The sequence below is a fragment of the Hyperoodon ampullatus genome (assembly GCF_949752795.1).
Source record: "Hyperoodon ampullatus genome assembly, chromosome: 4".
Lineage (NCBI taxonomy): Eukaryota > Metazoa > Chordata > Mammalia > Artiodactyla > Ziphiidae > Hyperoodon > Hyperoodon ampullatus.
Genome location: NC_136917.1, coordinates 86,831,448 through 86,844,959, shown reverse-complemented (window position 1 = coordinate 86,844,959; position 13,512 = coordinate 86,831,448). Strand labels below are relative to the sequence as shown.

General features: G+C 36.7%; 1 protein-coding gene across 1 annotated transcript in view; it reads left to right on the top strand.

Moving 5' to 3' along the window:
* FER (FER tyrosine kinase) overlaps positions 1-13,512 on the top strand; it is a gene marked incomplete at both ends in the record, with an annotated part of 430,653 nt that overhangs the window by 265,247 nt on the left and 151,894 nt on the right. Inside the window, 1 exon segment of the mRNA XM_079702183.1 lies at positions 9,936-9,992. Within this exon segment, the coding sequence (XP_079558309.1) occupies positions 9,936-9,992 (57 nt within the window).

The window sequence follows — 13,512 nt, the reverse complement described above, 5'->3', positions numbered from 1 at the left end:
CAGAAAACCTACACAGACATTTTTACTCTAAAGAAGACATACAGATGGCTGACAGGCACATGAAAAGATGCTCCACTTCTCTAATAGTGAAATGCAAATCAAAACAACAGTGAGGTAGCACCTCACACCGGTCAGAATGGCTATTGTTAAAAAGTCTACAAATAATAAATGTTGGAGAGGATGTGGAAAAAAGGGAATCCTTGTACACTGTTGGTGCAGCCACTATGGAAAACAGCATGGAGGTTCCTTAAAAAACTAAAAATAGAGCTACCATATGATCCAGCAATTCCACTCCTGGTCATATATCCTGAAAAAACAAAAACTCTAATTCAAAAAGATACATGTGCCCCAATGTTGATAACAGCACTGTTTATAATAGCCAAGACATGGAAACAACCCAAGTGCCCATCAACAGATGACTGGCTTAAGAAGAAGTGGTATATACACACAATGGAATATTTCTCAGCCATAAAAAGAATGAAATATTGCCATTTGCTGCAGTGTTGGTGGTCGTAGAGTACTATGCTTAGTGAAACAACTCAGAGAAAGGCATACTATAGATATTACTTATATGTGGAATCTAAAATAATACACAAATGAATGTATACACAAAACAGAAACTGACTCACAGACATAGAAAACAGACTTATGGTTACCAAAGGGGAGAGGAAGGGAGCGTGGGAGGGACAAATTAGGAGCACGGGATTAACAGATACAAACTACTATACATAAAAGAGATAAGCATCAAGGATTTACTGTATAGCACAGGGAATTATACCCAGTACCTTGTAATAACCTATAAGGCAATATAATCCACACTGTGCAGCACAGCTGAAACTAACACACTATGGTCAACTATACTTCAATTTAAAAAAATCCAGTATTAGACTCGTTTACCTGTATAGTTTAGCAACATTTTTTGCCCTCCTCTGTCAGAGAGGAATTTTGATATAAATATTTGATGCTACAAAATGCAAATAACTCTAATAAAGATAAGAAGTAATCTATAGAAAAAATTACTTCTATACTTTTATTTCTTACATTCTAGTCTCTCATATCTACTTGTAATGCAGTAATTTACTGATTTTTTTAACGTACCACTAAAGCACTGACATATCATTAGAGTAATAATTATGCAGTTCCTGCTTACTATTAGTCTTAAAGCTCTTTATGTTAAACTACATTCATGAAGATTACCCATGGTTTTTTTATTTTTCATCATTAAGAAGAAATACTTGTAAATTTTGAGAAACTCTTAGTTGTTTATTTACTGGGTTATTATGGTTATGTGAATTTTATGTTTGACCTAAAATTTTGACAACAGTCTTAATTACTTAAGGTCTGTTATTTAAGTTGTAAAAAAATAAGGATATCAAGTATTAACATTAGCTCTACAGTACCTGCATCTTCTACTTATCATATCACTGACAAGATTCATCACAAAGTCATCTTTCAACAAAGTTACCCATAAAAATACAGAAAACAAACATTTCAATTATAAAAACCTCCCTTAGAAAACTGGGATGTATTCAAAAGTTCAGTAAAAACTCTTTTAAATCAGTTGGGAATGTTTATGTCCTGCCACATTTTTCTTCTTGAAAATACACTGTTTCCCTACTAATAATTTTCAAATGAATTGTTTTAGAAATAGAAAAAAAAAACTATTCCCTATATCATACTTGATGATTCAACGAATATACAGTGCTAAGATATTAGTAAAATAATCTTAGTAATGAAGGAAAAGTTTGAAGATTATAATATTGTTTCCTTTATTTGTGCACATAAAAGCAGAAAGGTAATGTGAGATGTACATACATTTCAGAAAACTAAGTAGATCACAATATTTGTTCATTATAATTTAACTATCATGTGCACTCAGATATAGTTAATGACCACTACATGTATTTCAGAAATGTCTAGAAGTCACTTCACATGAGAAAATGATGGAAAGCTAGACATTTAACGTCGGAAAACCTTGCCTTCAGGAGGATGTGCTTTTCATCTTCAAACGTATAATTCCCTGTTAGGTAGTAGACAGAGGAGGTGCATCCTTTGTGTTCCTAGTACTAGAACCAACTGATTAAAAGTTAAATGTAATAAAATCCTTGTAAGAATTAGAATAATTCAAAATTAAGTTGGCTTCGTTAATGAAATAGAGTGTTCTTCATTACTGGGTGTTTTAGTGATTTCTTAATTGCTTAAAGTCATGATTCTCATCTGCTGTGTGTAGCAGTGTTTGATAAAGATTTGTTGAAGGAGTGGATAACTAAACTGATGAATGGATGGATGGCCTATCACTGTTGGGGCAGAAGGTTGGACTAGATCACCTCTGAAATCTAGATTGGTGTCCTTGCCAATCTATATTTCTTTGGTGTTTTTATTCCAGTAGAGTTGGAGAAGTATATTCAATAGCAGGAATGGGCTATAGTGATTCTCCTCAAGAGAGGAGCAGTATTCCTAGCATACTAGACAAGTATTCAAAGACTTAAAGGCTATCCAAGATTGTGGTAAGGTTTTATAGGTACTAGTGGTAGAAGCACAAGCCTGGGAATCAAGAAACCTTCATTGCTTTAACAAATTAAAAAAAAAAAAAACTTTGGAATTTTTATTAATACAAGCTAATTAAATATTTCTCATTGTTTAGGTTACTTTACCTTTAGAATTGCTGGTTGTTCCTTGTCTTTATTAAAGTTGGTAAAACTGGCGTTACCTTTGAAGTTTAAACAAATTTCTCCCTACATTCAGTGGGTAGTTTGGACTCGGCAGCATTTGCTAACACAAGTATGGAGGCCAAAGATTTTCAGGAAGAGAATACAAATAAACTTGACACATCCTAAAACCTTGACTGAGAAATGTTGCCATGACAACCATGTTTTAAAATTGTACTTATAGCTACCCATGGAAATAAATGATGATCTACACTCCCAATATAGGCTTCTAAATTGGGACTTGGATGACAACTTATAATGTAGTTAGAAAATAGATTGAAGTTCTGGGAGGTGAGCAAACTGGAATCAATGTTATTGCCATAGAGATGGTCGGCAGGAGGTGTGTAACAATTATGCAACACTTTAGGCAGAATTCCCATATCTCCTAGCTGAGTTGCCTCAAGCCCATATGTTCTTTGCTCAAGATGATTCAATTCTCAAAGCTGCTTCATTGGCCTTCCTGGTCTATAACTCAAATGAAAAACCTTTTTGCAATCAATTATGTTAAATATAACAGTTAAAAGTCTCAATGAGACTTTATATATGTGAAAATTTTTACCTCTAGGGTAGTTCTACAATTTGGCATGAATTGGCTCTCTGGTAACATAATGCTCATTTATCATATATTGTAGGTAAATATCTAAGATTTTAAATATTAATGGCACTTATTCAGGTTATAGATAGTATGTTCTATATTTGACCCTTCTTTTTAATTACCTGACATAATATACTTATATGTATTATTTAGGCTCAGAAAATTATTATACTACTGAGTTTCATTTTAAATGTAATATTCTTTACCACACTGAAGAGACCATGAAAGGCAAGGAAGAATGTGTTGGAATAGTGGGCCAAAAGACAAAACATCAAGGTTCTTTTTTTTTTTGCTGTACGTGGGCCTCTCACTGTTGTGGCCTCTCCCATTGCGAGCACAGGCTCCGGACGCGCAGGCTCAACGGCCATGGCTCACGGGCCCAGCCGCTCCGCAGCATGTGGGATCTTCCCGGACTGGGATACGAACCCGTGTACCCTGCATCGGCAGGCAGACTCTCAACCACTGCGCCACCAGGGAAGCCCAACATCAAGGTTCTTATCTCAACTCTGAAACTTAGTACCTGTGTGATCACAGTCAGGATTTTATCTTCTCAAGGCCTTGGTTTTCAATGTGAAGTGGAGATAATTCATTTCCTGCCAATCTAATGGGGGTTCTTCTGAGATTTAGTAAGCAAGTGTATGTGGGAACATGTTAAAAATGTGTCCCCCGCTTTTCTTTACAAAAGTTTGGATTTCAGACAAGTGATAATACTTACTTTCCTTTGCCTGTACTATGGTGGACTGACTTTAAATCTGCTCTTAAGCAGTTTTAGAAAATATTCTGATCAGTTGATGAAACCCAGAAATTCCTTTTTTTTTTTTTTTTTTTGCCGCACTGCTCGGCTTGTGGGATCTTAGTTCCCGTCAAGGGATTGAACCCGGGCCCTCGGCAGTGAACGCGCCAAGTCCTAACTACTGGACCACCAGGGAATTCCCCAGAAATTCATAGTTTTAAAAAATGTATTCAGGTCTTAGAGTTGTCTTCCATTCCCCCCTTTAAAAATGAGTTGTCCAGTTTAGCCCAAATAATTTGATGTTTCAAAATGTTATTTTTTTCATTTTCAGAGATAACTGATAAATGAGGGAAGTATATGTTTCTTTCACCATAGTAATGATGTGTTAATATTCATGAATTAAGGAGTAGAGTCCTAATGTCAAGAACATTTGAAGAGTCTAAATCAAGTTTTTTGTAGAGTCAACATCAGACAAATTTAATCATTAGTTTTGAACATAGGTTTGGGGATATTCCTATATGGTCACAAATCACTAGCAAGCAGATGAAACAGTAAAACTGTCAACTGTATTCATTATGGTTTTAATGCATATTTTTATGTCTGTTGTACTTCTATTGACTTACACTTTAGTACAACTTTTATTTTCATTCAGTTAATCTGTGAAACCAGGGAAGATGTTACCATTCCTGTTTCTTGGAGGCAGTCTGCCTCCATCCTTTCTGTTCCTTCTCCAGATTCAAGAAGGTTGTACAAGTATCCTTGCTCCTCTATAGAAAAAAGTAAAGATAAAGCCAAGAATATGTGGTATAATCTCTGTAGGAGATACCAGATCAGGGACAGTTGTTAAAGACTGAGCTGCAGCTCTTTCTGGCAACCCTTCTGAGTGTGACTTTGCTTTGGAGGAAAGGGGAAAATAAGAGAGGTCAATAAAGATGGTGGGGAAGACAAGGATCCAGGCTCCTTCGGCAACTCTCCATTCTCCAAACTCCATGTTACTTAATGTCCCTATTCCCTAACCTTACCTTTGAATTATCTTCTGATGTAGTCTCTGCTTGTTTGCTTTTTGTTCCCTTGACATAAATTTATGTAAGAGTTGGACCTCCTTTTGTTACCATACCCATCATTGCCTGAGCCAGAGGCATAGTGTTTGGTGAAGCTTTAGTATCATCATGTAACTAAAGTTGCTTGTCTTTCTCAATCACTCAGCAGCCTCAGTAGGAGTATTTTGTTTATTGTCTAAGGGCGGAGTTGGGTAGTTCCCCTCTTCAGAGCATGTGTTAAGTGCTACTGCCTTTTTCCAATTTGACAGTTTGGAGTTTGCCCCTCTATCCACATTTCTACAAAATTGCAGTTATCAAATTGCCACTGAATCCCCTTTGGGTATTTTGTCCCTCCCTCTTACAGATGGAGTCACAAATCTAAATTCTGAGGCTCTAGGCTCCTTCTCTGTGATCTTCATTTTAGCTAAAACAGATTAAGAGCAACCTTATTCTTAACTGACTTCTCTTCAATTTTAGGGTTTTTGGTTATGCAGTTAGTCTTCTTCCCAGCCTTGTCTTCTCCCAGACTAATCAGTGGAAAGGTTATTTTTGTGACTTCAAATCAGGAGTGACCCCTAGCTATTCTGGCAGTAGTAAGCATTCCACATCCCATTTAATACCCCATTTCTCTCCTTACACCTCTACCCTGACAATAGCACCCCTCATCTTTCCCCCAGGTAACACCATAGTCATTATTTAAATTACAAGAGTTAAGGGTCCTTTCAATATCTCATCCTGTCACCAACTGTAAACAAGCATAAAAGATCTGAGAGACATCCCAGACACACGCTCTTCAAGGCACTTTTTTTTTTAATTGAAATATATTTGATTTACAGTGTTAGTTTCTTGTATACAGCAAAGTTATTCAGCATATATAGGTGTGTGTGTGTATATATATATATAAACTTTTACAGATTCTTTTCCATTATAGTTTTTTTTACAAGATATTGAATATAGCTCCCTGTGCTACACACTAAGAACTTTTTGTTTATCTATTTAATTTATTTAATTAATTAATTTATTTTTGGCTGTGTTGGGTCTTTGTTGCTGTGCGCAGGCTTTCTCTAGTTGCGGCTAGCGGGGGCTACTATTCCTTTCGGTGCGCGGGCTTCTCGTTGCGGTGGCTTCTCTTGTTGCAGAGCACAGGCTCTAGGTGCCCGGGCTTTGGGAGTTGTGGTGCATGGGCTCTGGAGCGCAGGCTCAGTGGTTGTGGCACATGGGCTTAGTTGCTCCACAGTATGTGGGATCTTCCCGGAGCAGGGCTCGAACCCGTGTCGCCTGAATTGGCAAGTGGATTCTTAACCACTGCGCCACCAGGGAAGCCCCATCTATTTTATATATAGTAATTTGTGTCTGCTAATTCCAAACTCCTAATTTATCCTTCCCCACCCCCTTTCCCCTTTGGTAATCATTAGTTTGTTCTCTGTGAGTCTCTTTCTGTTTTTGTAAAGTTCATTTGTATCGTTTTTTTTTAGATTCCATGTATAAGTGATATGATATATTTGTCTTGCCCTGTCTGACTTACTTCACTTAGTATGATAATCTCTAGGTTTATCCATGTTGCTGCAAAAGGCATTATTTCATTCCTTTTATGGCTGAGTAATATTCCATTGTATATATGTGCCACATCTTCTTTATCCATTCATCTGTTGATGGACACTTAGGTTGCTTCCATGTCCTGGCTATTGTAAATAGAGCTGCAATGAACATTTTGGTACATGACTTTTTTTGAATTATGGTTTTCTCAGGGTATATGCCCAGTAGTGGGATTGCTGGGTCATATGGTAGTTCTATTTTTAGTTTTTTAAGGAACCTCCATACTGTTCTCCACAATGGCTGTATCAATTTACATTCCCACCAAAATTGCAAGAGGGTTCCCTTTTCTCCACACCTCTCCAGCATTTATTGTTTGTAGATTTTTTTGATGATGGCCATTCTGACTGGTTTGAGGTGATACCTCATTGTAGTTTTGATTTGCATTTCTCTAATGATTAATGATGTTGAGCATTCTTTCATGTGTTTGTTGGCAATCTGTATATCTTCTTTGGAGAAATGTCTATTTAGGTCTTCTGCCCATTTTTGGATTGGGTTGTTTGTTTTTTTGTTATTGAGCTGCATGAGCTGCCTGTAAATTTTAGAGATTAATCCTTTGTCAGTTGCTTCATTTGCAAATATTTTCTCCCATTCTGAGGGTTCTTTTGGTCTTGTTTATGGTTTCCTTTGCTGTGCAAAAGCTTTGAAGTTTCATTAGGTCCCATTTGTTTATTTTTGGTTTTATTTCCATTTCTCTAGGAGATGGGTCAAAAAGGATCTTGCTGTGATTTATGTCATAGAGTGTTCTGCGTATGTTTTCCTCTAAGAGTTTGATAGTCTCTGGCCTTATATTTAGGTCTTTACTCCATTTTGAGTTTATTTTTGTGTATGGTTTAGGGAGTATTCTAATCTCATACTTTTACATGTCCCTGTCCAGTTTTCCCAGCACCACTTATTGAAGAGGCTGTCTTTTCTCCACTGTATATTCTTGCCTCCTTTATCAAAGATAAGGTGACCATATGTGCATGGGTTTATCTCTGGGCTTTCTATCCTGTTCCATTGATCTATATTTCTGTTTTTGGCACTTCATTCTAATGGTATGAAGTGGCATCTTATTTTGGTTTGTATTTGTGTGTCACTGACTAGTGATGTTAAACATCTCTTGAAGTACTTATTGTCTATTTGTCCTTCGCTTTTGTTAAGTATTCTACCCAGTTTCTTAAAATTGGGTTGTTTGTCACCTTGTTTTTGAGGTATGCATTCTCTATATGTCTTACATACAAAATATTTGTCTAATATACATATTGCAAAAATATTCACCCAGATTGTAGTTGGACTTTCATTTTTTCAAAAGAGCCTTTGGAGGAACAAGTGTTTTTAATTTTGATGAATTCCAGTTGTTTCTTTTATACACATTTTGTGTCCTGTCTAAGAAATCTTTCTTTACATACTTGGTAATGAAGATATTCTGCTATATATTTTTTCAGGACCTTTATAGTTCTGGCTTTTTATTTAGGTTGAAAGACTTGTCATGGAGAAAGAAAACTTCCTCTACCCTTCTAGGTTCTTCTGGCTGGTCTAAGAATTAAATTGACATGAGACATATTAACAAGAGAATATCGGATCTAATTTTGTACATACAGGAACCCCACAGGAGTGAGAAGTTGAGTTAGAAACGTAAAATGAGGTATATATGCCATCCTGAGCTAAGGGATGGGATAGGGGCGTGAGGCTTCAGAGAGAAGGAGGGTAATTCACAAATAGGAAGAGCAGATGTTTAGTAATTGGATATTTGCCCTGTCATACAGATAGGTCATAAAAACTTATTTCTGGTAATAGCTCTTATTATGGGTAAGGCCCACAATTTAAATTCTTTAAGGGAGAAGTAAAGCTTTGCCTTGAGGCCACAGGGTCTCAGTTGCCTTTAGCTCAAAATAATCCACATGCTAAAGTAGCACATCTTGTGGAGGCTATTCTGAACCCCTAAAGAATATACCTGTAAACCGTTTTTAAAAATCATTGCTGTTCCCCTTGTTGAACAATCAGAGGGTGGTGGTTGAGTGTTTGTCACATGGTGTTTCAGAAGGTAAAGTAATTCAGATGGCAGTCCAGGACATTTTTAAGCCATAGTTAGGGTGGATTCTTACTTCAAGGTGTTTGATTACTTGTTACAATTCATTCTATAGCTCATAATTATATTTCAGTCTGTGTAATGGGGGAATACTATACTTTAACGTTAAATTTTTTAAAAATCAAGAACAAAATATATCATTCCAGGATTTTCTTTTCTTCTTTCTCTCTTTGCTCCATTCCCTAATTTTCCTTCTCTCCTTTCTCCTCCCACCCCGCTTCATTCATTTTTCCTTACTTCTTTTTTTTTTAATCTAATATGTCTTTCTAACATTACAGTATTGTGTGCTCTTATAGCTGAGACATTTTATTTTTTTAATTAATTAATTTATTTATTTTTTTTGCGGTACACGGGCCTCTCAGTGTTGTGGCCTCTCCCGTTGTGGAGCACAGGCTCCGGACACGCAGGCTCAGCGGCCATGGCTCACGAGTCGAGCCGCTCCACAGCATGTGGCATCTTCCCGGACCAGGGCACGAACCCGTGTCCCCTGCATTGGCAGGCGGACTCTCAACCACTGCGCCACCAGGGAAGCCCGGAGAGTTTTTAGATGATAAAATATTCCCTGAGTACTGATTAGCTCTTGAGATCACATAATGGGATGTTCTTTTATAATGGCATGTTTGCATCACTGATCTTGTGTACCTTGATGATACTGTAATTGATGTTTGTTCCTTTATTACTCTACAGGAAATTACTTGGGAAAGATGTGGGACTATATGCAGTGGAATAGACAGCTATAATTCATGACCAGTTGTGGAAAAATTAGCTCTTAGTAATGTAATTTGGGTATAAAATAATTCTCTATGATCAAGTGAGGATTGGAAATTTTACTTGCAAAATGAGATTCCCTCATGTACTTATGACACAACGTTTTTGAAATGACAAATAATAGCATAGCCTAAGCCTTATGGTGGGAGGAGAGCGCATGCTGTGTTCTAGTTACAGGGATACTATCATTTTGAAGGCTGATAATTCTGATAGAAGTTTGCTATAATGTAGAGCTTAAAGTTCTATTGTGTGGTAACATTTCTTAAATCTGTTTTATAACCTCTTGAGGTTACAACTTCTTAGTGTGCTGATTATTGAATGGTCTGAATGTAATATCCCTTAGGTCTATTTGCCGCTGCCTCAAATGCATGTTACAGGAACTGCATTCTTGCTTGGGCTAAAAAACTGTTCTTTTTCTTTGCCACAGGATAAGAAATGGGTTCTCAATCATGAAGATGTCACATTGGGAGAATTACTGGGCAAGGTATGTAATCCACTGAGCTGAAAAACCAAATCTTGATAGTGATTGTGAACTCTACAGATTCATTTTCTTCAAAGCCTTTCTGATATTCCAGCACACAGCAAGGCACATTCCCCCATGAACCTAGAAGAACACAGTGCCATATCTGTTACAAATACTGTGATGTTCACTGAAATAGAAGTGTGAAAATCTTTGAAAAGTTTAAGAATTATCTTGACTTTAAGAATATTATTTTGTATATTTTCCTCTGAAAGAACTAAAAGCCACAAAAATTTTATTACAGTGTAGTAAAGCCAAAACTAGTGAGCTGAGATTTGAAAAGAAACTGTGATGTAATAAAACTTTAAATACTTAATAGTCTTATTCTGTTTGTTTCTGGTTATACATGATATTTCAGAGAAAATGCAGTACTGCTCTTTGGGATTTCAGAACTGTATATAGAATCACGGTATGTGACAACATGGGACATGTTATTTCAATCTGAAAATTATGTGGACAAGGCACATGTTTCAATATATCCATTTTGTAGCTAGCTCTGTTAGTGGTCAGAGGAGGCAGCTACATATGATAAAAGTCTCTTTTTTCCAACCTGGTTGGGAGTTTCTTCCAACTCATTGGCCATATGAAAGTATATTATAACTAATAATGATGGCAGACATTTAATAATCAAATGGGCTATTTGAAAATTTGTTATTTGTTTATAACTGAGTTCCAATAGATAAATATTAACTTCTTTGTCGATGACTTAATTAGTGATGTTTGAATTGAGTTGAGGTTCATAATGCAATGTAAAAAATAGTATAAAATCCAGATAGCTAGGGAAGACTATCAGTCATACATTTCTGAGTGATCAGTACTAGAATTTAAGGCTCAGCATTTCAAGTAAAGAAATAAATGATTATTCATTACTTTTTTTGATTTAAATGTAAACTAGATGAACTGACAAATTTCCTCTATTTTTTGGTCCTGATATGTGTTGAGAAAGTAAATCCCTGTTGAAACAATCTACTTTGCAGGATTCTTATTATTTTAAAATATCTTTTCCAAATAGAAGCATTAAATTGCTATTGGAAAACAGTTTCTATTGAATGCTAATACTTATTTAGTAAGTAAATCCTAAAGAATTTCAAGCTATAAGCAGTAGCTGGTGTGTTTATTTCCTTTGTGATGTGGCCACAATTCTTAAGGAAATATTTCTTCTTTTTCATTACTTTAGGTAACTCAGTAGCAGTGATTGGGCTAAAAATTATTACAAAGAAAGTAAATTAGTTTCCATGAAAATACAATTAAATAATAAGTTATAAAATTATTTATTTATTTATTTATTGCGGTACGTGGGCCTCTTACTGTTGTGGCCTCTCCCATTGTGGAGCACAGGCTCCGGACGCGCAGGCTCAGCAGCCATGGCTCACGGGCCCAGCCGCTCCGTGGCATGTGGGATCTTCCTGGACCGGGGCACGAACCCGTGTCCCCTGCATCGGCAGGCGGACTCTCAACCACTGCGCCACCAGGGAAGCCCTAAAATTAAACCAGTTACTGAAAATAGTGTGTTGAGAAGAGCAGATTTTTCAGTTCTAAGGAAAAAATACTTTCAGTTAAAGAGAAATGTTTCAATTATCTTTGTTTAATATGTGATACATGGTATTTCACATATTAGGAGGAATTTTAGCCTTTAGGTCCTCAGTAAGGTTATTTAAAAGAATAATTGTTTTCAATGACAAGACAGTAGCATGATATCAGCTTTAATAGATTTTATCATTTTTAATAAAACACTTCAACTTTAGAGCCACTATATAGCTTAATTTCAGCAAACATATTTGAGTTGAAAAATGTCATTTAATATTTTCATTACCTATTCTGAATATTTATAGTATACTGCATGAAAATGCATGAGAAAAATAATTAGCCATGGTTCTTATACTTATGTACTTTGGAATTTAGTAGTAATATAAGGTTGAGATGGGAACTCTTTTTGAGCACTGTATTTCTATAGACTGTACTTGATATATAATTGGTACTCAAAAATATTCATTCCTCAAATATTTACTGAATGCCTTCTGTGTGCCAGGCACTCTTCTATGTTCCTGGGATACATCCGTGAACAAAGTAGACAAATATCCTTGCCCTTAATGAAGCTCATATTCTAGGTAGCAGGGAAGGACAGAAAAACAATAAATTTAATCAATAAGTAAACTTCATAATGTTAAAGGGTGCTAAAATCCTGTGAAAATATAAGGAATTTAGGAGTGCTATTGGTTGTACTTGCAATTTTTAATGGGGGAGTCCAGGTAAGCCTTATTAAGATTGTTTATTTCCAATGAAAACCTGGGGAGGAGGGATTTAGCCATGTGGTCAAGTGAGGAAGAGGGTTTTAGGCAGAGGGAGTACCAATGCAAATTACATTTGATGAGCAGGAGAGACAGTTTGCCTGTAACCCAGTAAGCAAGGAAGAATAGGATAGGGCAGCAAGTCAGTGAGGTGCTGAGAGTATAGATCGTGTAGAGCCATGTAGATCACTGTAATTATCAATACTTTGGCTTTAAATGGGTGTGAAAAGGTAAGCTAGAGAATGATTTTGAGTAGAGGAGTGGCATGATCTTACTTTCTACAGAGTCCACTCTGGCTACTGTGTTGAGAATAGGCTGAGTTGGAAGGTTAGGAAGCTATTGTACTTACCTAACTAAAGTTGATGGTTGTTGGATCAGAGGGGATGGCAGTGGAAGTGGTGAGAAGTGGTGAGTTTGGATTTGTTTTTAAGGTTGAACCACCTAAATATCCTGATGCTCTATGTGGGGCATGGGACAAAGAGGGCAGTTGGCATAGGTGTAGCAGGTTTGGGGGGAATGAGTTTAGGAATTTGGGATGTGAATATTAAGGTTTGTCTGTTAGACTTCTAAGTGGAGATGTTGGGAAAATGGTTGGGTATTAAGTCTGGAGTTTGGAAAAGAGGTGTGGATCAAAAGTACAAATTTGGTAGTTGTCACTTACTTATTTGCTGGTTTATTTAGATGAGTTCAGCAATGGAGTGAGTCTAGATAGAGAAGAGAAGAGAGAGATTGAGCCCTGGTCACGTCAAAATCTAGAGGCTGGAGAGATGAGACGCAAGATGATTGAGGTTGAGAAAGAGCAATCTCCTGGAAGGCAGGAAACCAGGAGATAGGATGCCTTAGAAGCCAAGAGAAGAAAGTATATGAAGGAGGAGAGAGTGATCAGTGGTGGCAAGTGCTGCTGAGAAGTCAAATGAGATGATGACTGAGAACCATTGACTTTAACAGTGAAGAGTTCCCTAGTGACTTGGCTGAGCACTTTCTTTAGAATGCTTTTTGTGAAAGCCAAACTGAAATATATTTAAGGGAGAATGGGAGGAGAGGAATTAGAGATAGCAAGGATGTAACTCTTTGAAGTTTTGCTACCTCATGTAGCAAACTACATGTCGTGGTAGTTTCAGAAGAAATGATTAGTGTGCTGTTGGTTAATCTGAGAGAGGCAGCATGCTGGTTTGCAGTTGGCAATATGTGGTGAA